This window comes from Delphinapterus leucas, chromosome 1, assembly GCF_059928025.1.
Source record: "Delphinapterus leucas isolate spDelLeu-1000000601 "Yukka" chromosome 1, BTC_Dleu_Yukka2, whole genome shotgun sequence".
NCBI classification, from domain to species: Eukaryota; Metazoa; Chordata; class Mammalia; order Artiodactyla; family Monodontidae; genus Delphinapterus; species Delphinapterus leucas.
Window position 1 is genome coordinate 60701864 of NC_143129.1, and position 21903 is coordinate 60723766.

The window sequence follows — 21903 nt, forward strand, 5'->3', positions numbered from 1 at the left end:
CACACAACAGATAGTTATTAACTAACATTCCTTGAAATGAAATCCATAAGCAACCACCGGAAAAATCACCGGAATGGCGTATTTCACTGATGCACATCATTGCTATTAGTACTATTCGCCTCTTCGTGCATAAGGAACAGTATGCTTGCAGCATTATTTTTATTATAGTGACCCAGTAAACAACCTAAGGGAGGCGCTCACGTGTTCTATACAAATGTCCCCACCCCTGCCCCCGGGGGTCCATCAGAGGGCAGCCACTCATGCAGACTCTGCCCCCTCTGTTCACACCAAGCAGCATGGCCCCACTGCCTCCTGGCAAAGGATGGAACGTGCTTATCAGAACTTGCCTGGCAGGGTTGACATGCTGGGCTAGCCCTTGGAAATCTGGAGTCATTTGGGCACGTGGAGGATCCAGGTTGCCCAGAACCGCTGCAGAGCCAGGTGCAAGAGCCTCGAAGGTTGGGGTGGGGTAAGGGTGGGGTCCATCCATCCATTCTGGGTTGGAGGTAGGAAGACCTCCCAGCGTGGGAGCCAATTTTCTAAGAATTTCAGGCCACTGTGACTACCTGGCAGAACTGAGGAGTGTTGTTTGTTGCCATGTCCCTACATCTACCTGGAATAATACCAGTTATGACACTCAGTTTTGTACAGTTCCTAACAGCCTAGGAGCACATTCACAGGCACTGCTGCTTTGACACAAGGACCCTCCCTGCCAGGCAGGTACTCACTTCCAGGTGGTTGTTGACTTTGGAAAGTACCTGCATACAGTCAGACCTTCAGAACTGTACCAAAGGACTGAGAGGAAAGCCAAGCCCCTACCAGCCCTGCCCCCGATGCCCTCCGGTAGAGGCAAGAATGCTATCTGTCATTTTCTTGTGTCTCTTCCCAGATTTCCCCCATTTTGGAGATGAAGAAGCTGAGGCCCAAAGCAACTGAATGACCTTCCCGAGGACGCATACTGAGTAAGTCACTGGTGAGAATTTGAACTGGCTTCTCACACCACTATGAACTTCCCCTGCACTCCAGGCTATATTTTAGCCAAGAATTCAGCTCATGAAAATCTACAAGTGTGTAAACAAATAAAACCAGATAAATGTCAAAGCCAGAACTGGAGGCCTGGAGCTCCACAGGCTGTCCACTGAGAAGCAGAGCTGCCTACCCCTCTCAGGGCACTCCAAGCCCCTTCTCTGGCTGCTCCAAGCCAACTCCCATCTCCAGGACTCTCTCCTGCCTTCCACCGAGCAGGGGCAGGACCATACATCCTGACCGTTTTGCTCTATCAAAGTGTTCCCACCCAATGTCCTATTTCTTCAAGACCCTGATACTTTGAGGGTTGGTCTGATAACTATATATGTGTATATGTGTATGTGTGTGTGTGTGTGTGTGTATACATATATACATATATATATATGTACACACACACACACATTCTGGGATGCTAAGGAAAGATAAAACTTAAGGCTGGTACAGAGCCTGCAGGTGGTCCAGGCCTGAGGCCACAGGTAGAGAGCTGGGAGACAAGATCAGAATTCCCTGGCCTTTCCCACCATCCCCCCACCTCCCAGTGGCCCCATGTGCTTTCCAGAGAGTCTTTCCTAAAGCTTTGAGGCCTCCAGGCAAGAATGGAGCAGGGGTGGTAGATGGGGAGGAGTGACGGGGTGGGGCTAAGGGAAGAGCGAGTGTGTGAGTGTGTGTGTGTGTGTGTGTGCGCGCACGCGTGCGCACACTTTGGTATCTATGGGGAACTCCCCTAGCCCAGTCTCCAGCAGTTTCTTCCATCCATACTCCCAAATCACTCATGGGCAATACCTGCAGCCTCCTTTGGGAAGGTCATTTCAGGGGTGGAGAGGAAGATAAGATATTTGGGGGCAAAGGCAGGCAAGTTGAGGGCATCAGGGATGAGGTGAAGCCAGTGGCAGTTGCAGAATTTCTCTAGAACAGGGTCTTACAGGTAACAGTCTATTTGCACAGAAGCACCTAAAGCTGCATTTGATGAGACTGAGCAAATATCATCTGTATCAAAGAAATAGGGTACTGGGGCTTCCCTGGTGGCGCAGTGGTTGAGAGTCCACCTGCCGATGCAGGGGACGCGGGTTCGTGCCCCGGTCCGGGAAGATCCCACATGCCGCTGAGCAGCTGGGCCCGTGAGCCATGGCTGCTGAGCCTGCGCGTCCGGAGCCTGTGCTCCGCGACGGGAGAGGCCACAGCAGTGAGAGGCCCGCGTACCGCAAAAAAAGAAACAGGGTACTGAGGCAAAAAGGGGGTGCTACTTGCCTGAGTGGGGGCTCGATAAATATTTTAGCACACTCATATATGTCCTCTGCATTCACCAACAGTTATTTATCAAAACTGTAAAAAAAAAAAAAAAAACATCTACATGCAACGTTAGGGATACAGATGTAAATGCATACACACAGAAAGTGAAGGTTCATTCTCCAGCAACATCAATTCTGTGCTACCCGCCCTCTGGACGGAGCCTGTGACCCGAAGTCTGATGAACCTGAAATATTCCACACTGTGCATTCTGCAGGGGTGAGTTATGATTGGAATGAGAATATTTCTGCTCACTCCATGATTTGGCCTTTATATTTTAAGCCTTAATATTGCAGTAAGGTAGCTTTCGGCTTTTAATTGCGCTGAGCTTTTGTTAACATTAAATGAAGGGAGGAAATGGAAAGGAAAATAAAATTGTATCTGTATTGCTTTTGAGTTGCATAATTGTATATTTTTGCCACCCCATTAGTTTTCAACTATTCCAGCCCATAAACCTCTCCCCTGCCACCACCGAGGAAAATAAGTCAGTCATTCGGTTATCACTGCAAAGTTTGCCAAATTCTCAGTTCTCTTCTCTAATATTAAAGAGAATGATGCACCTTTAAATTGAGTCTATTTTTTAATTACCACCTGTGGGAGACCCTGAATCACACAAGTGCTTGGTCATCTTCTTGCTTTTTAAAAAAACACACCTTCCTTCTAAGCAGATATGACATTGGAAGACTTAAACATCAGTTACTGGAGTCAGCCACAAACTGTCCCCTTTATTTGGGGACCAGAGAAGGCACCACCCCTCCCCGACTGCTTCTAACTCGAAGATGACCTCAGAGCCTCAACTCACACTTTCCAAAAGTAAAACTTGCCTCAGTGCTTTACCACACCTATGAAAATTGGCTCCAAAATCTTTTACCAAATAGTTTCGAAGAGTGAAAATAAGAACAGTATAACCCAGGTATGTCCCTGTAACCATGACTACAGGTTTTATTAGCACTAATACCAGGATGTGGTCAGACTGGATATATACAGACGGCAAACACAAGCCTGAGTGGTGTCAGAGTGTGTGCCCGCAAACTTTCCAAATTGAAAACGTAGCCCTTAATGACTATGATTCATAAAGGACCTGGGGCGGGTGGAGGTGCGGATGGTGGCAGTGGGTCAGAGGGAGGAGAAGGTTTAGGGCAGAGGGCTGCATCAGTAAGAGAAGTCAGCGTTCTAATTTTAGCTGTAATTCAGCTTTAACACGATCCTCTAATATGCCACTGCTTGCATTTAGATTGCAATTTTCCCTTCTCGATGTTTTCTCACAGGTCTTGTCTGTTCTTCACAACAATCTTGAGAGATAACTGAGATGGCTAATAGCCTCACTTCTCAAATGAGAAAAGGGCTCGGGAAGCTTAACTGATTTGCCCAAGGTCAGAGGCTTGGAGGACAACTGAACCGGGACTAGAACTGGGTCCTCTTAATATTCTTTCCACTGCACCCCTCTGCCAGCCTTTTGTATTCTGCTTGGGACATTATGATATGCATTAATTCCTCTTGCAAACATCCCTCATCCTTATTATTTGTCTAATTAGCCAGAGACCAGGATCAATCCATTAAACTGGAGGTGACAACTGGAAAGTAAGGCTTGCCTTTTGTCTTTTGTCCTCATCTCTTTTTCAAGCCCCCTGCGTGGTTCTCCCCTTCATGGACGACAGCACAAAGAATAGGTAATGTCGTCCCTATTCCGGAGGGAGGGTGTGGTCCAGGGGCTACAGGCTTAATATGCCTCCAGGGACCAGGCAGGTGTCAGGACTGGGTGAAGCCGGCAGGGTGGGGACTGGGGTACAGGTTGGGGGAACATCGGTCCTTCTAAAGCTCCAGCAGATTATAGCTATGTGGGAGGTTAGTGTGACCAAATTTTATGACTCGCTAAAGATTGAGAATTTTATATGAAATCAGAGGAGAAAAAAGAAAAAGGGAAAATAGAAGTGCCTATGGGTTGGATATAGCTCCCAGGCTGCCAGTGAGCACTCTCAAGAGTTTTATGCCTTTGGGTCCCCAGCACCCACTGTCATACGTGACATATTGCCCTTCTCTTCTTGTATTTTTGGTCCTATTAAAATGTGAGCTCCTTGAGGTCACAGAAGGTGTTTTAGTCCATCAAGAGTATATCCATAGGGTGTGGCACATGTGGCAGGCTATCAAATGCTTGACAGATGAATGATTGGTGAATACCCCTCCGTCCTAGAAGAGAGAAGTCCTCAGCGTCTGTCCAGAGAATGGCAGCTCTAGAGCATAGCAGTTACAGCAGGGTCTTTTGCACTTTAGTAGCTCTATGGCCTTGGGCAAATTACTTAGTCTCTGATAGGCTCGGTTTCCTCATCTGTATAATGGGGATTAAAAGACCCGCCTCCGGAACTGCTGAAGGAGGCAATGTCTGTAGAGCCTTGATTACACATGCAGAGTTGCGCACTTAGTAAGAACACAACAAATGGTGGCTTTTGGATTCAACAGATCATTCCCTGTTCCTGTGAAAGGTGATAAGATACTATGCCAAGCCTCTGTTTTTGAGGCTTTGGCCTCCTGAGGTATCTATGTCAAAAGAGGCCACTCAAAGGAAAACAAGTGAGCATTCTAGCTGAAATGAAGAGAAGAAAGTTGATAGTGATGGACACAACAAGGCATCCCTAAGAAACTAGATCCTGGAGGTCAGGAGGGCTGAAAGAGGGGCAGCAGCTGAGAATGAATGGAAATAAAATTAGCAAGAAAGCAGGGGGAAGGCAAATGAGTCTGCCCTGATTCCTAGGATTGGCTGACTCACTCCCATCGGTTCACAGAAAAGTTGATCAGACTCTGCTTATGAGTTCTGTAATGAATGGATGCTTTTGTCTTTCACACAATATGAGTAGTATAATAACAAATAGGGTGTTATATAGTTTTCAAGGCAATTTTAAGGCCCCCACTGTGTAAAGTATACTTAGCCTACACACTTTACACACATTGTCTTTACACGCGTCATTCACTCACTCACGCACTCATTCATTCATTCATCCATTCAACCAATACTTATTGCCAGCCCACTTTCTGCCACACACTGTTCTGGGGAGAAAGAATAAAATGATGTAGCACAGTGGAAAAAACACCTCGCCCTCAGAGAAGTGTGCTCATATCTCTGTTTACAGAAGAGAAAACTAAACTCAAGGCGCTTAAGTGGGTGTTGCCCAGACTCCACGCCAGTGTTAGCGAAGGAGGCAAAATTCTTTTTTTTTGAGGGATAACTTTGTTTTATTTTGTTTTCATCTTACTATATCATTTTTTTAACATCTTTTATGGAGTATAATTGCTTTACAATGGTGTGTTAGTTTCTGCTTTATAACAAAGTGAATCAGCTATATGTATACATATATCCCCAAGGAGGCAAAACTCTTGGTGCATGTTTTCTGGTTTAGGAGAAAAATCAGGAAGTTATCATGATGATGTAGGGACATAAACATGAGGAAGTCTGTAACTTGCTAACAGGCTGGGGGTATTGCATTAGATCACATTTAGCACAGCTGGAATTTTCAGAGTATCGGAGAGACACGATTTTTAGTGTTTAATCCTAAGAGTGACTGAAAGCGACTAATTATTGTCAGAGTCTATGACATGGACCCTTTGGAGACAATGTAACTAGGGAAGAGGATGGAGAAGAGAGAGGGAAGAGGGTGGGAGAAAGAGTAAAGGAGAATAAAGTGTCTAGACATGTTAGGCCATCCATAACAGAAAGTCAAAGAAAGCCTGGATGAAAACCCTTTTAAACTCCTTTAATTGTTCTTAAATTATTCTCTAATTATTTTCCCCACATCATCTTTGAGTAGAGAGAAGGTGTCGTTCTCCTCCTCTGTATTTCCTAGCATAGCTTAATTAATACTTGATTGATTGAAAGATTGACTCATTTGAACCTGGAGTGAAATGGAGCTTTTTAATTTTCTTTCTGCTGAACCTGAAATAGAGCATATAGTAATTAGGAAAGGATCCCTTGTTATCAGAAAGTCCCAGCCACAATGAGCTCTCTGTAACTGAGCAAAAGGAAGGTAGATGATTATTTAGGAGTTGATAAAGCACACTCCCCATTCCCTTCTGCTTTCAGTGATATGGGAGTTTCTTGATCATTATTTCCTCCTTAAATGAGTTACTTGGCTGGAAGATCCGCCAAGGATGATGGGCTAAATGGTGGATAATTGTCATCAAAGTCTGGCCACAGATGTGACTGATGGCCTCTTTTCTATGCCTTTCATTGCCCCTGCTCTCTCTCCAATGACCTCAGTTGACTAATTTACATTTTTTTTCAAGATCTCTTTTCTTTTAGGACCCTTGGGTTAACCAGCATGACTTCATTCATTCATTCAGGGACATTCCCGACTCTGAGTATCTACACAGAATAAGACAGGCAAGGGCCCAGTTCTCACTGAACTTATTTTCCAGAGCAGGAAGAGAGTCCATAAATGCATACACTACAGTAACAAGAGCATCACGTGTGACTCCGAAACTTTAGAGTGGGAAGAACTACCAAGGCCATAAGACAGGATGGTGTGCTAGAGGTTGATGGGGGCTAGGCTTCTTAGATGACTTGGTCAAGAAAGGCTTCGTGTTGAGGTAACATCTGTGGTTACAAGTGAGTGGAAATGCCTTTGTGTGGAACTCTGCATGTTAGGAAGCAGTCGGCCACACCAAGGTCTGAGAGAAAATGTACCAGAGGGACAAACAGGGTCCTGAGGGGTGGACAGCTCTGAAGTCAGTGTGTCCAGGGCACAGCGAGTGAGAAGGGGTTACAGGATGAGATTAGAGATGGAGGCAGAGCCAGCTGATGGAAGCACTTGTCGGGTATTTTTATTCAATACTTTCCAGGCATTGAGAAGCTGTGGGGGGGGGAAGCGGGGGCTCGTGTGGGGAGAAGAGGCTATAAAGAGGGAAGAGTAGAATCAGAGAGCCTGGTTAGGAAGCTGTGCAGTAATCCAGGTGAGGGGTGATGGTGACCTAGCCATGAAATGGACAGAAGTGGATAGATGTGGGATATATTCTGGAGATAGAAAGGATGAGACCAGCTGAGGGGTGGGAGTGGTGTGAAGCAAGAGGGGTACGTGAGTCTCCTGGGGCTACCGTGACAAAGTACCGCAGGCTGGGTGGCTTAAACAACAGAAATGTATTGCCTCACAGCTCTGGAGGCTAGAAATCTGAAATCAAGGTGTTGGCAGGGTTGGTTCCTTCTGAACCAACAGCTTTCCTTCTGAAAGCTGTGAAGGAAGGATCTGTTCCAGGCTGCTCTCCTTGGCTTGTCAACGGCCATCTTCTCTAAATGCCCCTTCATTGCCTTCCCTCTGTGCAAGTCTACCTCTATGTCCAGATTTCCCCTTTTCATAAGGAAACCAGCCATATTGGATTATGGACCCACTTTACTTAAGATGACCTCATCTTACCTAATTACATCTGCAAAAACGCTGTGTCCAACTAAGGTCATATTTTGAGATAGGGGTTAGGATTTTAACATATAAATATATCATATATATATATATGATTCTTTGTGCTTTTCTGTATTCTTTTAATTTTTCAAAGAAAACAAATAATTACAATGTAGTCAACAAGGGCTGTGATGGTAGGTTATTGGCTCCATGAGAGCTCAGAAGAGAAAGAAATGGATTCAGGGAGGTCTGCAGGCAGAGGACTGACAGTCACAGAAGACCTCCCAGAGGAGGCTGGAAGGACAAGGAATTTCCCTGTGAACGGACCAAGGGAAGAGGTGAGAAGACATTTCAGGCAGGTGGAACAGCACATGCCAAAGAACGGCAGTGTGAGACAGCAGGATGCTCCGGAGAATTTGAAGAAATGTGGCAACAAGGGTGGTGGTGGGAGACGAGGCTAGGGTGAGAGCAGAGACCAACAGCTCACAAGCGATTTGTCCCCCTCGCTAAGGAGTTGCGATGATCATGCAAGTGACGAAGAGCCAAAGACAGGCTGAGCAGGGGGAGCATGACCCCATTTGGATTTTAGAAGATGAACTGAAGGAAGGAAAACTAGAGAGCAGTCTGAGGGCTTGGACAAATGCGATAACAACGAGGGTGAAGAGGAGGGTGCCTGTGCTCCTCGGGGTCCTTTCTCTGCTTCTCCAGCCTCTGCCCTCTATACTCACACCACCAGAGCTGCCTGGCTTGAACCCTGCTTCACCTCCGGCGCTCTCGGGCTCCAGCTCTCTCCTAGATTATGCCAAGCTCTTTCCCACTTCAGGCCTTCGCCCTGCTGTTCCTGCCACCTGTGCACAACTGGACCCTTGTCATCCCTCCAACCTCAGTTCAAAGTCACCTCCTCAGAGGCCATGCCAACTGTTTGCTTTATAGCCCCAACAGCATATCTTGGCTTCTTTGTTTGTGCACCTGTTTACTATCTGCCTTCTCCCTGCAGAAAGTAAGTAGCTTTACCATATCTGCATCATTTGTGACTATATATGCATTGCCTGGGAAGGAACTGACACATACTAGGAGCTCATTAAATGCATTGGCAGAAGGAAAGAAGGGAGAGAGGGAAGGAACAAAAAGACAGTTTGGTGTGGGGGAAGGCTGGAGGCTCATGTCCCACTCTGCCCAGTGATGTGAGATCCACGGGGGGGTGAAAAGGCTGTATCCACACCCTCATAGGGCAGCTTCTGAGTGATGCCTGTACGTGTTTTAATTCTGAAATGGTTGCTTTGAAAAAGAATGATGAGTGTAGTAAGAGTCTCCTTACTACAGGAAAACTATAGAGAAAGGAGAAAATAAATGCCTTTTAAAGGAGACCTAAAGAATCAGTCATGACTCCAGGACCATCCCCAATTCTGAACAGGCAAACAAATTCATCATTAGCTAAGAAGTCGAGGGTGTTTCTTTGGCCAGCCTATTCCTTTGGGGTCAAATAATAAGGGCACACATCTATGGCCAGGCGTGGCTCCAAGAGGCTCTACATCTACTGACTCATTTAGTCTTCACAACAGCCTACTATTATCAGCTACATTTTACGAATGAGGAAAGTGAGCCCCCTGGGTTAAGTAACCTGCCCAACGTGATAGACTTAGTGAGTAGCCGCATCAGGATTTGAACCCAGGATATTTGGTCCCGGAACCAGCACTCTGAAGCACTTAGCTAAACCCCTCTTGGGTCAAAGCTGCACCACAGAAGAGATGTTAAATGTATCACATATTTGTTATAATCATTGCCAACGTTAGCTTTTTGTCACTTGTATAATGTAGGATGGGCTAATTGCTATAGCGAATAATCCTTAAATCTCAGTGGCTTCCCCCAACAAAGGTTTCTTTCTCATTCATTCCACCGTTCACTGTGGTCAGCGAGGTGCTCTGCTAGCAATCATTCAGGAACATCTTCCATCTCTGCTGTCCCAGGGTCCCTGGAGTCCTGCCCTGGGCCCTTTGCATCTGGCCAGCCAGTGAGCAAGCAGAGAGAGAATGTGGAGGCCCTTGGGAGAGATTTCAGGAGCCAAGCCCACGTTCCTTTGGCCAGAACTCAGTCACACAGCTCCAGAGGTGTCAGGGGGCTGAGAGGCATAGACTAGCCTGAGCCCAGGATGAGGACGTGGTGGGCATCTTGCCTAGTGCTGCCTCAGTAGTTACCTGTGCGGACTCCTGCAGGGGAAACCTGGTAGGAGGGGTGCTGGAAGTCAGAAGACATTGGTTCTGGCCCTGAATCCACCAGTTGTCAACTGTGTGACTTCCAGGAGGTCACAGCTTCTTTTGGTCCCAGATTCCTTATCAATAAAGTGAGGGAACCCAACCAGAGGACCCATCTCTGGATCCTTCCAGTTCAGAATGTCTACATGACAAAGCATCACCTTATTATTTTTAATAACCATGGTACCTTAATCGTTTCTGTACTGATGACCTATTTGTGCTTTTGTTCAAAATTGCAACCATAATTATAACATTGATTCTGAGGGAAAATACTACCTATTTTCTTCTAATCCTCAATATCTAGTTCCACACCATGTATGCATACTCTGGGGGGAAAGAAGGAGGATCCAATTTTGTATTTGGACTGTTTACTTGAAGCAATTAATTAAATTGGGGGAAATACAGACATCCATTTCATCATGGCTTTTTAAGTTAGGTTTTAAGTTATAAGCGTAATATTCCACTAGCAGATTATTTTCTGTAATCTGACAATTTTTGTACAAAACAGTACTTACATCTATTAGAGGGCATCTGAGCGTGCCAGGTTAGCAAGGTGAGAAACATCAAGAAAATATATATCCAGAGCAGCAGAGTTAATAACTGCTGACCGAGGTTCCACCCGCGCCCTAGCTGCCAGAGAGTCTTGGTTTCTGAAGTGTGTGATATTGTAACCACAGGGATTTTGCAAGGACTGCAGGGTAGTTTTGGGAGCTGGGACAAGGTTTGGGCAGGCAGAGTGGAGAGGCCTGGGGCTGAAAAAGAGGTTTTAAACCCTCAGGAGATGATGGCGAGAGTCAGGTAAAGCCTGTTGGATGGGATTCCTATTTTAGGAATATACCAGAGTTGGAGACCAGACAGGAGACTAGGGCTAGAAGAAGAAGAGCAGAGCACAGCCCAGAGACAGTCCTCATGTCCCTCCGCCTGACAGTTCTCTCACCGCATCCACTGGAGAACACCCAAGTCAGGTACTTATCCCACCCAACGCCACCACCCTCACCCTGGTCCCAGTGCCATTTTCCCTGAACAACTGCAGTCGTCTCCTCCCCCTCCTGCCCTTGCCAACAGTGTTCTTTATGAAACACAGATCTATTCTGTCCCCTCCTTGCTTGAAATCCCGTGGCCCTTACAGTACACACCAGCCATTGACATGGCTTAGAAGGCCCTGAAGGTGTAGGGCCACCTGCCTCGAGGGCTTCACGTCACCCCACTATCACCCCCACTCACTGCTGCTGCGTCCAGCCACACTGTCCTTTCAGGTCCCTTGCAGGAGAAGCAACAGGTCCAATTGTTCATCTGAAAAAAACACAATGAACAGATTATATCCTGTGTTTCCAGACTTTGGTGTGGGGGGACAATTTATCACGTATTAACAGTTGAACTCACTGCTTTAAATTTAGAGGCACTTCATCTGAGAAGGTATTGGAGAGTTGAAAGAAAACACATCACACATATTACTTGAAAGTGCTTTAGATAAGTTTAGTCTATGTCCTCGAGAGTTTTCAGACACCCTGACCACATGTTTGCTGTTTTTGTCATTCAGATCTTAGTGAAGCCATCCCCACCCAGAGCCTGCCCTGGCTTCCCTGATGGGTATCACTCACTTTCACGGCATCCCGGGCTTCTCCTTCATAGCAACTATATACTTACACACCGGTCTGCAGGGTTCTTTGATGAGTGTTTGCTTCCCACACCAGATTTTGCACAAAAAAGGGACAAGGATTGAGCCTGCCTGCTCCTGGATACCCAGGACCCAACACAGTTCCCAGCATGTACTAGGTGCCGCGTAAGTAGTCCCTGAAGGAATGACTGAGCAGACTCTGTCCTGGTTGTCATTTCCTTTTCACCTCTTAATCCCCTCCAGGCCAGCTTGCTTACTCCTTCCCCTGCGCCGCTCCCATGCCCTTTACACAGAGTTTGACCACAGGACGCTTGATCACGCTGTGCTTCTATTTTTTTTTATTTTTTTTTTTTTTTGCGGTACGCGGGCCTCTCACTGTTGTGGCCTCTCCCGTTGTGGAGCACAGGCTCCGGACGCGCAGGCTCAGCGGCCATGGCTCACGGGCCCAGCCGCTCCGCGGCACGTGGGATCTTCCCGGACCGGGGCACAAACCCGCGTCCCCTGCATCGGCAGGCGGACTCTCAGCCACTGCGCCACCAGGGAAGCCCTGCTTCTGCTATTTTTGTCTCTGCTCCTTACTAGACAGGGAGGAACTCAGGATATGAATGCACAGGCCCAGACACATAGTGGGTGTTCCGTGAATGTTTATTGCATTGAACTGTGACCTCCACGAGAGTAGCTCTGGCCCAGATGCCCTGACTACACAAGAGCAAGAAGTAACACCCAAGGAGGCTCCCTGCAGCAGGCCCTGGTGCTGCTGTGTATAAAAATAAACCTCTTTCCCACCTCTCCTTGCCCATGATCCATCCATCCTCTCACTCAGCACATGGCTTCTGAGCTTACAGAAAAGGGTCATCAGCTCAACCTGCTCATTCAGCAGTTTTTGAACCTGATAATTGTCCAGAAACACTTGGGTTGTTTGTTATAAACATAAATTCCTGGGCATACCCTAGACCTACCGAATCAGGGTCTCCAGGAGTGTAAGTCGGGAACCTGCATCCTTTAATCCTTTGGTGACACACTTGGTGACTCCCTTCCCTGGCCAGAAGGCCATCCTGCCATCACCTGAGATCTTTGGGTGAGGAGATGAAGCAAGCACAGTGATGACCACAACACAAGAAGGGAAGGTCTTTGCCCCCAAGTTACAATTATGAGGTGGCCCCCCCCACATACCCAGGAGTCTGCAGCTGCAACAGGGGAATCTTCTAAGGCTCTGAGAGAAACCTGACCCTCCTGCTTCACCCCACCCCCTACAAGAAGGCCAAAGGTTTAAACCATTTGGAAATCACTCTGGAGAAGGTTTCAGGGATTTCAATTGGGTGCCATCATGATCCTTATCATTAACATTTCTAGAAAGCATTTGCTATTCAACAGACACATTCTTCAGCTTTACATGTATTATTTCACCTAACAGACAGAAATTACAAGAGGCTGGTGCAAAGTAGAATGCCCTTCCCCCTTCTTGGGGAGCTCCATAAGCAACAGCAGTCTGAGGGCCAGCCCTAGACATAACTCTGGAGCAGCTCTTGGCTCTCAGGGATGGATCAGACATCCCTGTGGCAGGAGCCATCCCAGTACACTTCCAGGGGTTCCAAAGCCTGGAGGGAAGCTGGGGCCTGCAGAGGGCTAGGTGCTCTCCCCAGGTCTCACTTTATGAGCTCAACAGTCCTCCAGACACCATGAGATGTTCCCCAAGCGACCCTTTTCCATTCCTGTTGCTGGATGCCAGAGTCTAGAATTACAGCCACAGAACTGCAGACCAGTTCTAAGCGGGGAGGTCACCTGTGAAGCCCTTTTCATTTGAATGGCAGTGGGGGGGTGGGGTGTCCATGGTTCTCTGGCCATGAAGACAGGGCTACAGGTGAGGGATGGGGAAGAAGAGCTCAAGGCTAGAATTAGTCCACTGTTACGGGGAGATCACTCGCTATTTTATAGATTATGTTTTATAGTATTTTACAGTTTACGAAATGCATTAAACATATTGAGCTCTTAATCTTCAAAACCTCACTACAAGGGAAGCTTATTAGCTTCATTTTGTAGCTGAAGTTCGGTAACTGGCCAAGGTCACAAGAGTTGACCCAGGGCTCAAACCCAGGTCTTCTGGCTCCAGGATCTGTGTTCTCCATCAACACCTCACATGCAGGCAGACAGACGCTTGTGGGAAGAATGAATGGATGAAGGACTCTCTCCCAGCTAGATACTATGAAGGATATAGAGATGAATACTGCTCACTTTCAAGAAAACTGAAAGGACCTTTTCCCCTCTTCTCCCTCCTCATAACCACCCCCACAACCACAATCAAGGTTGGTTAGCACCTACTGTTGGTTTTACAAGAATAGATGAATTGTTTTTCAAACAGTGTGGGTGATACTTGAGAGCCAACCAAAGGATGGGGTCTCCCGAGAGCATTTCTAAGGCTCAAAGTGTAGCTCGTTTTGCAAAAACGTTCATAGAAGCTCTAACTTTTAATTCATACCACCAAGGAGATATTTGATTGTTTCCTGGAAATGCTAATAATGAAAAGCTCATAAATACTAATGAAACATTGTAGATGAGCAGCGCTCAGCAAGTAACGTGGGGGGCTAGAAGAGAATTCTTAGATTAAAAAATATAAACAATACCTTTTAATTGAACTTTCCCCAGACAGGGTTCCCAACTATTAATGAATACTCTCTTTGGCTGTATGGAGAGTAGACGCAATTAAGTACCTTTAGGAATCCAGAGGTGAATTATTGACTTAGCTTTAGCTTGAAAAGAAATCTGCTTACTCACAGGCTATTTTAGGTGCCATGGGATGGATGAGTTTGAGACAAAGGTTGGGATGGGTGGGAGGGCCTGGAACATTGAACTAAGGAAATAATTCAAATGCATGCTTTTATTTCATCCAACTAAGGATCCTAAGTTGGAATTTGCTTCTTCTATTTGCCTTCTGGCATGATCCCTCAATGATAATAAGATCCCTGGAACGTACGAGGCTCCATGATACCAGAAACCTTATCATTGTCGTTCATTCCTGAATCCTCAATACCTAACACAGTGTGTGGCACATATTAGGTGCTCAATAAATGTTTGCCAAATGGATGAAACATCTTCTCTTAAAACACCTACCAGAGGTTTTCAGATTCTGTTATCTTTTCCTGAAGGGCAGCTCTGATCACAACATCCTCCTGTTATAAAGCCCCCCAAATAAACACACCCTATGAAGGCCCCCTCTACCTTGGCCACAGCCTACAGTCCTTCCCTCTCCCACCCTGAGCTCCAGGCTCACCAGAAGGCCCCTCGTTCTCCTGCTGATGTTCTAGAATTTTCACTGCCTGGAATCTTTGAACATCCTTTTCACACGTTTTTCTGTCAAGAGCCTACTCATCTCTTAAGATGCTCTATTCTCAAGTGGCTCTGCTTTTATGAAACTGCCCTAATATTCTCCAAGGGCTTGATGCCCTTCTTCTCCCTCCCTTGCTGAACCCAAGAATGGGCTCTGATTCACATATGCTCCCCACAGAGACCAGCATGACCCCTGGCACAGCAAAGTTTGTCTGCAAGTATTGTCTGCTGCTGTCTAATTGAATCACAGAAATGCAGTGCAAGGAACATCTGGCCCCCGAAAGTGTACGTGTAGGGTCAGGTTAGAGAAAAGCACCTAACAACAGAGCAGAAAAATCCCTCTGGATGGGCCAAAGAATACTGGGCCACGCAAGGCTGAGGTCAAAGCAAAGCTTATAGCAAAGGGAGAAGGAGAACCCAGAGGAGAGGCAGGTGGTGTGAGAAGGAGCAAGCAGCGAAGTGGCCCCGCTGAGGGGCTATGGGGAGACCAAGGGTGGTTTTCCTCTATAAAAAGCCTGTATGTTTGCTGGTGTGTGGCAGGTCCATGGCGCGAGATGTGCCCAGACACTCAGAGGGGCTCAGGCAAAGCCTCCAGCAAGGAGATAACTTCTCAGGATGTTCTTCTTTGTTGCATGTTGAATTTAAGTTCAGGTGCCATATGCTTTCTATAAACCTCCCCTTGGGCGGCAGTGGATTTTTACTGTATGTATCTTCATGCATTTGTGAGGTGTCTGACAATGCGAAATAAATCTCTTTGTAGTCTTCTTCTGCAACAGACGGGCATAAATGTTTCAGTCAACCTGAGGGATAGCAAAGGATTGTAAGATTCTATAAATTCTGGGCTACTTGCCAAAAATGGGTTAATTCCACACAAAAGAATAGGAGGCCCAGAGCAACACCTGTGAGCAGCTCACCCCTTGGGGATCAGGGGCCAAACCTCCCAGAATCCATAAGCCCAGCTGTGCCACTCCCTCACTGTGTGACGTGCACCTCCGTCTCTTCAGCTGTAGGGTGGGGGGAATAACTGTACCTCTTTCATAAGGTTGTGATGAAGACTAAATGAGTCGATAGGTGCAAAGTGCCTAGAACAGTGCCTGGCATATAATAAGGGCTAGCTTATAGCATGATGTCAGGCTCCATGGGCCAGATGGCACAGGTACCAATTTATACAATTGCATAAACTGTATAAATAATGTTATGAGGGGATAGGTCCACATGCCTGCAGACCAGGACGGAGATCGTGGGTGTGCCTGGATGGATACATGGGCACTGGGTACATAGGACACTTATAGAGTGTGTTATCCAAGGAATTAGACCCCCAAGGACAACCGCTGGGACACCACGTGTAACACACCACCCAGGTGTGTAACACACACATTTATGCTCCAGTGCAGGAGAACCCAATAAAGCCCAGACTTCCAAATGATTCTGGACCCAGGTCCCCCAGTGCTTCCCTCCATTCACAATGCACCATCCCATTGCTCACTTAAAAGATAATTTACATGAAGGTGATTTAGAAAAGTATCAAATAAAATACAAATATAAAGTCATCATCCTTAGTTTTTCTGCTCACCCAGCAGCCTTAGGAGAGTGCTGGACCCATTGTTCAGAGGTCTGGGTGTTCATCACAGCTCTGTGTGTCCTCAAACATGGCACCTCAACACTATGGGCCTCAGATTCTGCATCTTTAAGTGAGAGAGCTGGTCAGGATGCTTTATAAGGTCTACAGCCTAGGCAATGTCTTTTTTTATTTTCCTGAGCAATGTCTTATGCCAAGAGGTCTCTTCAATTTCTTTGAATTATCCTTGTCCTCCAAGTCTTGTTTAGATCCGAGAACCTGTGGATTCCAGAACTGAAGGTGCCTCTAAGACCTTATACTTGAGGGCTGAGGCCTGAGATATAGGTAGAGAGTTGGAGAAGGTGCCACAGGAAGAGGGGCCACTCTGGACAAGCAACCAGAACAGTGCCGGCTGTAAGCTGAGCTCAGAACAGGAGTAGAGAGACATCCAGGGACCTCATCGCTGTTTCCAAGCACCATCACCGATCAGCCTGCAAAACTCTTTCCACTGCAAAGAAAGGGAACAGGCAGGGAAGGAGACTTGGGAATCTTTGGCTGGGGGACAGAAAGCAGAGACAAGGGTAATGAGGGAGAGGAAGGTAGAAACAGAGAGAACTGGTTTCCCACACAAAGCACGATGAGGCACAGGAGTGGGGTATAAGGAGGGGGGAGACACGGAGCAGGGAAGAGAGCATGAAGGGACAGCAAGGAAGGCAGGAGTGAGGCAGGATGAGGACTGATGACCTCCTAGCCTGGGGAGGTCCAAGTCCCCTATGACAGCCAGCAAGACTTGGACATTCTATCTTGTGCTTAAGCTTTAATTAGTGTTGAAAATGGCAAGTTCATAGAAGGTCAGATATGGAGCTGTCCTGTGGGGAGTATGTATTCAACACCTATCAGGTGAGCTGCAGTGGAGAACTGCTCCCGTAGAGGGTCCAGGGACCCTTAACCAGAACACTGTGAATACACACATTGATTTATTTATCTGACAATTGCAGAGCACTTACTATGTACCAGGTCTGATATGCTATTAATTTTTATATCCTAAGCCCCATACAGCTGTACATAGCAAGAATTAGTTAATACTTAATTGACTAAATGCATGTGTTTATCTTGTTTATATAGTCTCAATACAATTTCAGTGAACTCTGGAAACCTTTGATTTCCTCCCATTTCCTAAGCCTAAAATCGATGATGTTATTAAAAATCACAGACCATTCCCACTGCGTATCTCTTAAATTATCTGTTTTTCTCTCTTTAGGTGCTATCCGTGGCATGCCCAAACCCAAAGCTGGTAGAGGAATAAGTTACAAGTGGACAGTTCTGCAACCTGTCACGCCCAGGCCTTGCTGGTGAGCTGAGAGGCTCCTCTGGTCCCATCTAGCCAAGCACCATGGAGAAAATCAGTGCCTTCTTTAGCGCCATCTGGGACACCATCTCGGCCAAACACCAAGAGGGCCTCTTCAACAGCATCTGTCTAGGCATCCTCCTGGGTCTGCCCCTACTGGTGATTATCACCCTCCTCTTCATCTGTTGCCATTGCTGCTGGAGCCAGGCAGGCAAAAGTGGCCAACAGCCAGAGCGAAACAAGGGGAAGAAGAAGAAGAAAAAGAAGAAGGCTGAAGAAGACCTCTGGATCTCCGCTCAGCCCAAGCTTCTCCAGATGGACAAGAGGCCATCACTGCCCGTCTAGTTAGACAGGAGGCAGAAGTGTCCTCCCCTGGGGGCTCAGCTGCCTTCCAACCACACACAGGGTAGGGAGGAGAAATCCCTGAAGTGATGCACTCACATCCACAGAGGAGCTACTCAACCAAGGAGCAAACCTCAGACTGAGTATCCCCACGGAGGACATTCCCGGGGAACACATGGACAAGTCTTAGGTGCTGTCTCAGCATCTGTGTGTCCAATAGCAATGCTCTTTACTACAGACTCAGGCATGCCTTCCACCCACCTCTGGCACATTCCATATGCAAAAGCACAAGGAACATTTATCCATACATCTTGACATATCTCCCAAATGCACACATGCACACCACACACACACACACACACACACACACACACACACACACACACACATACATTCAGGCAACAGGTACCTGGACAAGTATATACTGTTCATCAAATGGTCACTGAATGTCTACTTTGTACAAGGCACTAAACAAGGCAGTACATTATCTGCTCTTAGAAAAACATCTCATAGGAAAGCCTGGCAGACCCAGGCACACATGCACAATTACATAACCAGACAAGAGGCCTACGCACTGTCAGTGCCATACACCGCTCAGGTTAGAGATTATGCTCTTCTGTTCCCATCCCTACATAGCCTTTTACTGGGGATCTTCATATTAGGACATTCCAGCAACCTGGTACAGCCCCCGTTCCTGTATATTGATACAGACACACCAAGTTCCTGTGCTTCTGACCTCTCACCTGGGAGGAAAAGTTTAAAGTGTGATGGATCAAAATTCATCGTAAGCTATTGTCTTGCACATCATGACAAGGTCCTCAACACCACTGATGGCTGTTTAATGTAGTCCAAGACCTCTCTTTGAGATGCTACCCTCAGAACCACTCAGCAAGGCTCCCTTCTCCAAGCAAGGACAAACGGCTCCTGGTAGCGACCGCTAGGAGGCTATGGAGACCGGGTGTACGCCATCCACTTCAGTGGACTACCGTTGTATACCTGTGCAATGTATGTTTCACAGATGGGAAGGGGATGCTACCCCTGAGCTAGTGATCCCCTATGAAACCAAAGGTTTTCAGCAGGGAAGGGATTAGGACAATCACAGGTACAGTCTCACAGAAGGCACACTGGAAACAATTTCATAAGGTTGTCATGGGTGCATGGTATGTTGCAGATGGGATGCAGAAGTTACAGAGTTTAAATGAAAGTAGGACGAAGCTATACAGAGGTTGATCAATATTTATTTTGAAGCTCAGGCAAGCGCCTTGCACACAGTCGGTACTCACAACTGTCTGTGGATGCTGTCGGATATGTGATGATGTTAAGGGTAAACTTGTAACACCTCCCCAATTCCCCCAAGTGACCTTCCCTTCTCAGTGAGCCCACTAATTGCTGCAACAGATGGAAGTTGGGTATCGAATTCCGCAGGAGGAGGGTGCATGCAGGACCAAGGGTCGGGTTGACAAGTCTGCCCTGAGAGCCATGAGGACATGTAAGCTAGGTCCGCAGTGAGTTGAGGAGAGTGTCTTCCCACCGGGCTGAGGTTGGGGGGGCCGAATTAATCCACTCATAGGGTGAACTGGTTGGTATTTTGATTGTGTTGTGACCATATCACAAAGATGGATAATTTCCAACTTGGGAGCAGGTTGGGCTCTAAAAGTTCATTTGCAAATCTGCTGGGTAGCTCTCTTGAAATATTTTCCCACGGAAGCTCTTCTAAATGGTGGTGAAATTGCAATTTAATTAACAAGGTAGCTAAACTATGATATTTATAGAAGCAAAAGCTAAATTCTGAAAGACTGTGTTCATGGAAAAATGTATTCTATTTGTTCACTTGGGCTAGCTGGTACTCAACTGCCCTCCAGGTAAAGTCCAGGTCTAGTCCTATGGAGGGGAGGTGTCTGGTAGCGCCTGCTGCACCAAGGCCTTCTGACAGATGACCCTGTGAAGCATAATTCAGGCCTGCTTATATTTTAAAAACAGTCATGTTCACCCTCTCACCCTAAGTGGCCTTAAATACCCTGGGCACTCAGGCTCCTTATGCGTAAACCTCTTTGACCAGAGAAAGAAGCACCCTCTGATGCTCTGTCCCCTTGTCATATGGAGACTTGTCGTAGAGCATCTGGCTGTCCCCTTCACATCCCAGGATGACTTGTCTTCTCCCCACACAACATGCATGTGACTCCCCACATACCCCACTGCCCAGCAGGGTGAGTTACTCTTTCAGTCTCCAACTCTCAGCCCCCCTAAAACGGATGACTTGGGGGAGACGTGGAGGCTGATGGCCGAGACTGGCGTCAGATATAATCTAGGAGAGAGGATCTCCGGGATCAGGGACCGCACAAGTGCCATGGTTGCCTTGACAACCGGCTGCTAGTTTGAATTAAGAGAGCAGTCAGTCGTCATTGCCATGACAAGGCCTCTGTCTCCAGGGGCAGTGCCCCACTGTCTCCTCACAGAACGGACCTGCTCTACGTCCAGGTATGAAACACCCAGAAACACACTTCTCAGTTGCTTCTGTACCCAGGTTTGGAGACCCAAACCCTGAAAGAGGCTTATCTTCTTCCCACCCAACCTCCCCGAAAACCTTCACTGGAGTACCGAGAATAGTCCTGGAGTGTGATACGCCCGCAAATTTTTGTTGAATTCGTGGGCGCGTGAAAGGAGCTCAAAGCAATAATTGGAGTCCACTACCATTTCTTCCCACTTCATTCTCATCTTTCTCTCCCCTGTTTTCTTCTCTTATTCCCCTCCTCTCTGGGCACCACCCCAGCTCCATTCCTCTATCCCTCTCCATCTTTACTCCTTCCCAGCCTCTGTCCCAGAACTGCCACTGGCAGCCAGGGGTGCCTCAGGACTGGAGCCTGCTTGGCCCATCTTGGGGAGGTTAAGCTAACAGAGGGCAAAAAGGATGGTAAAGAAGAGGCTTCCTAAACCAACCCAGGCTGGGGGAGGAGTCCCCAGGCCCAGGACTTCTGAATGGTCAGAAGAGGTCTTTCTCCCACTGCTTAATGGATTCGTTTTGGGTTTCTTGGGGGGAGGGGAAGATGCAGAAAAAAGGGCAGTTACCTCTTCAGGAAGAATACAAATGGTCCAAGTTGTATAGTATTTGTCAGTATTTTTTTTTCTGGAAAATTCAAACAAACCAAGAGAAGAACTTATTTAAATAAAATACTTTGAAAATGAAAAGCCATGCCTGGCCTCCTTACTTATGGAATCAGAGAGTTATTTTCTTGACGCTGGAGACTACCGTCTCCCAGACATCACTCAGAATGATGGATGCAATGACTTCCTCTGGGACACCAAACGCCCAGCCATCCCCAGGCACTGCCTTCCCCGGCAGAGTCAGAGGTCCAAGGACCAGGGATGAACTCTCGCACCGCTACCTGCAGAGCAGACACCTCAAAGACTAGGCACCCTCAGAGGTGCCAGGTGCAGAAAAACACACTGATGTTCCTTGGCAACACTTAGAGAACGTTCCCATCAGTGAGGTCAATCAATATCCTCTTAAAGGAAAAAGGGGAAAATAGCAAAGACTAAGTAAAAACAGACTTCTGAGTTAAATATGGTGCTGGAAACGGGAGAGACCAAATGCTTCTATAGTAGCTGCAAGGGAGACAGACAGATAAATAGAGGAGAGTAGGTGGACGATATAGAAATAGAGACAGACAGACACACACGTGTACGAGTGTATAAATGTATATCTTTTTCAAGTCGGCCATCGCTTTGCATTGGTTAAGAAATGTAATGAGTTAGATGCTCCTGATTCC

General features: G+C 47.0%; 1 protein-coding gene across 1 annotated transcript in view; it reads left to right on the forward strand.

Moving 5' to 3' along the window:
* KIAA0040 (KIAA0040 ortholog) overlaps positions 1–21322 on the forward strand; it is a 35589-nt gene extending 14267 nt beyond the window's left edge. Inside the window, exons 2-3 of the mRNA XM_022556647.3 lie at positions 890–962; positions 17708–21322. Of these exons, the coding sequence (XP_022412355.1) occupies positions 17840–18139 (300 nt within the window). The 5' untranslated portion in view covers positions 890–962; positions 17708–17839 and the 3' untranslated portion in view covers positions 18140–21322. The remainder of the gene's footprint in view (positions 1–889; positions 963–17707) is intronic.
* Positions 21323–21903: the final 581 nt, after the last annotated feature.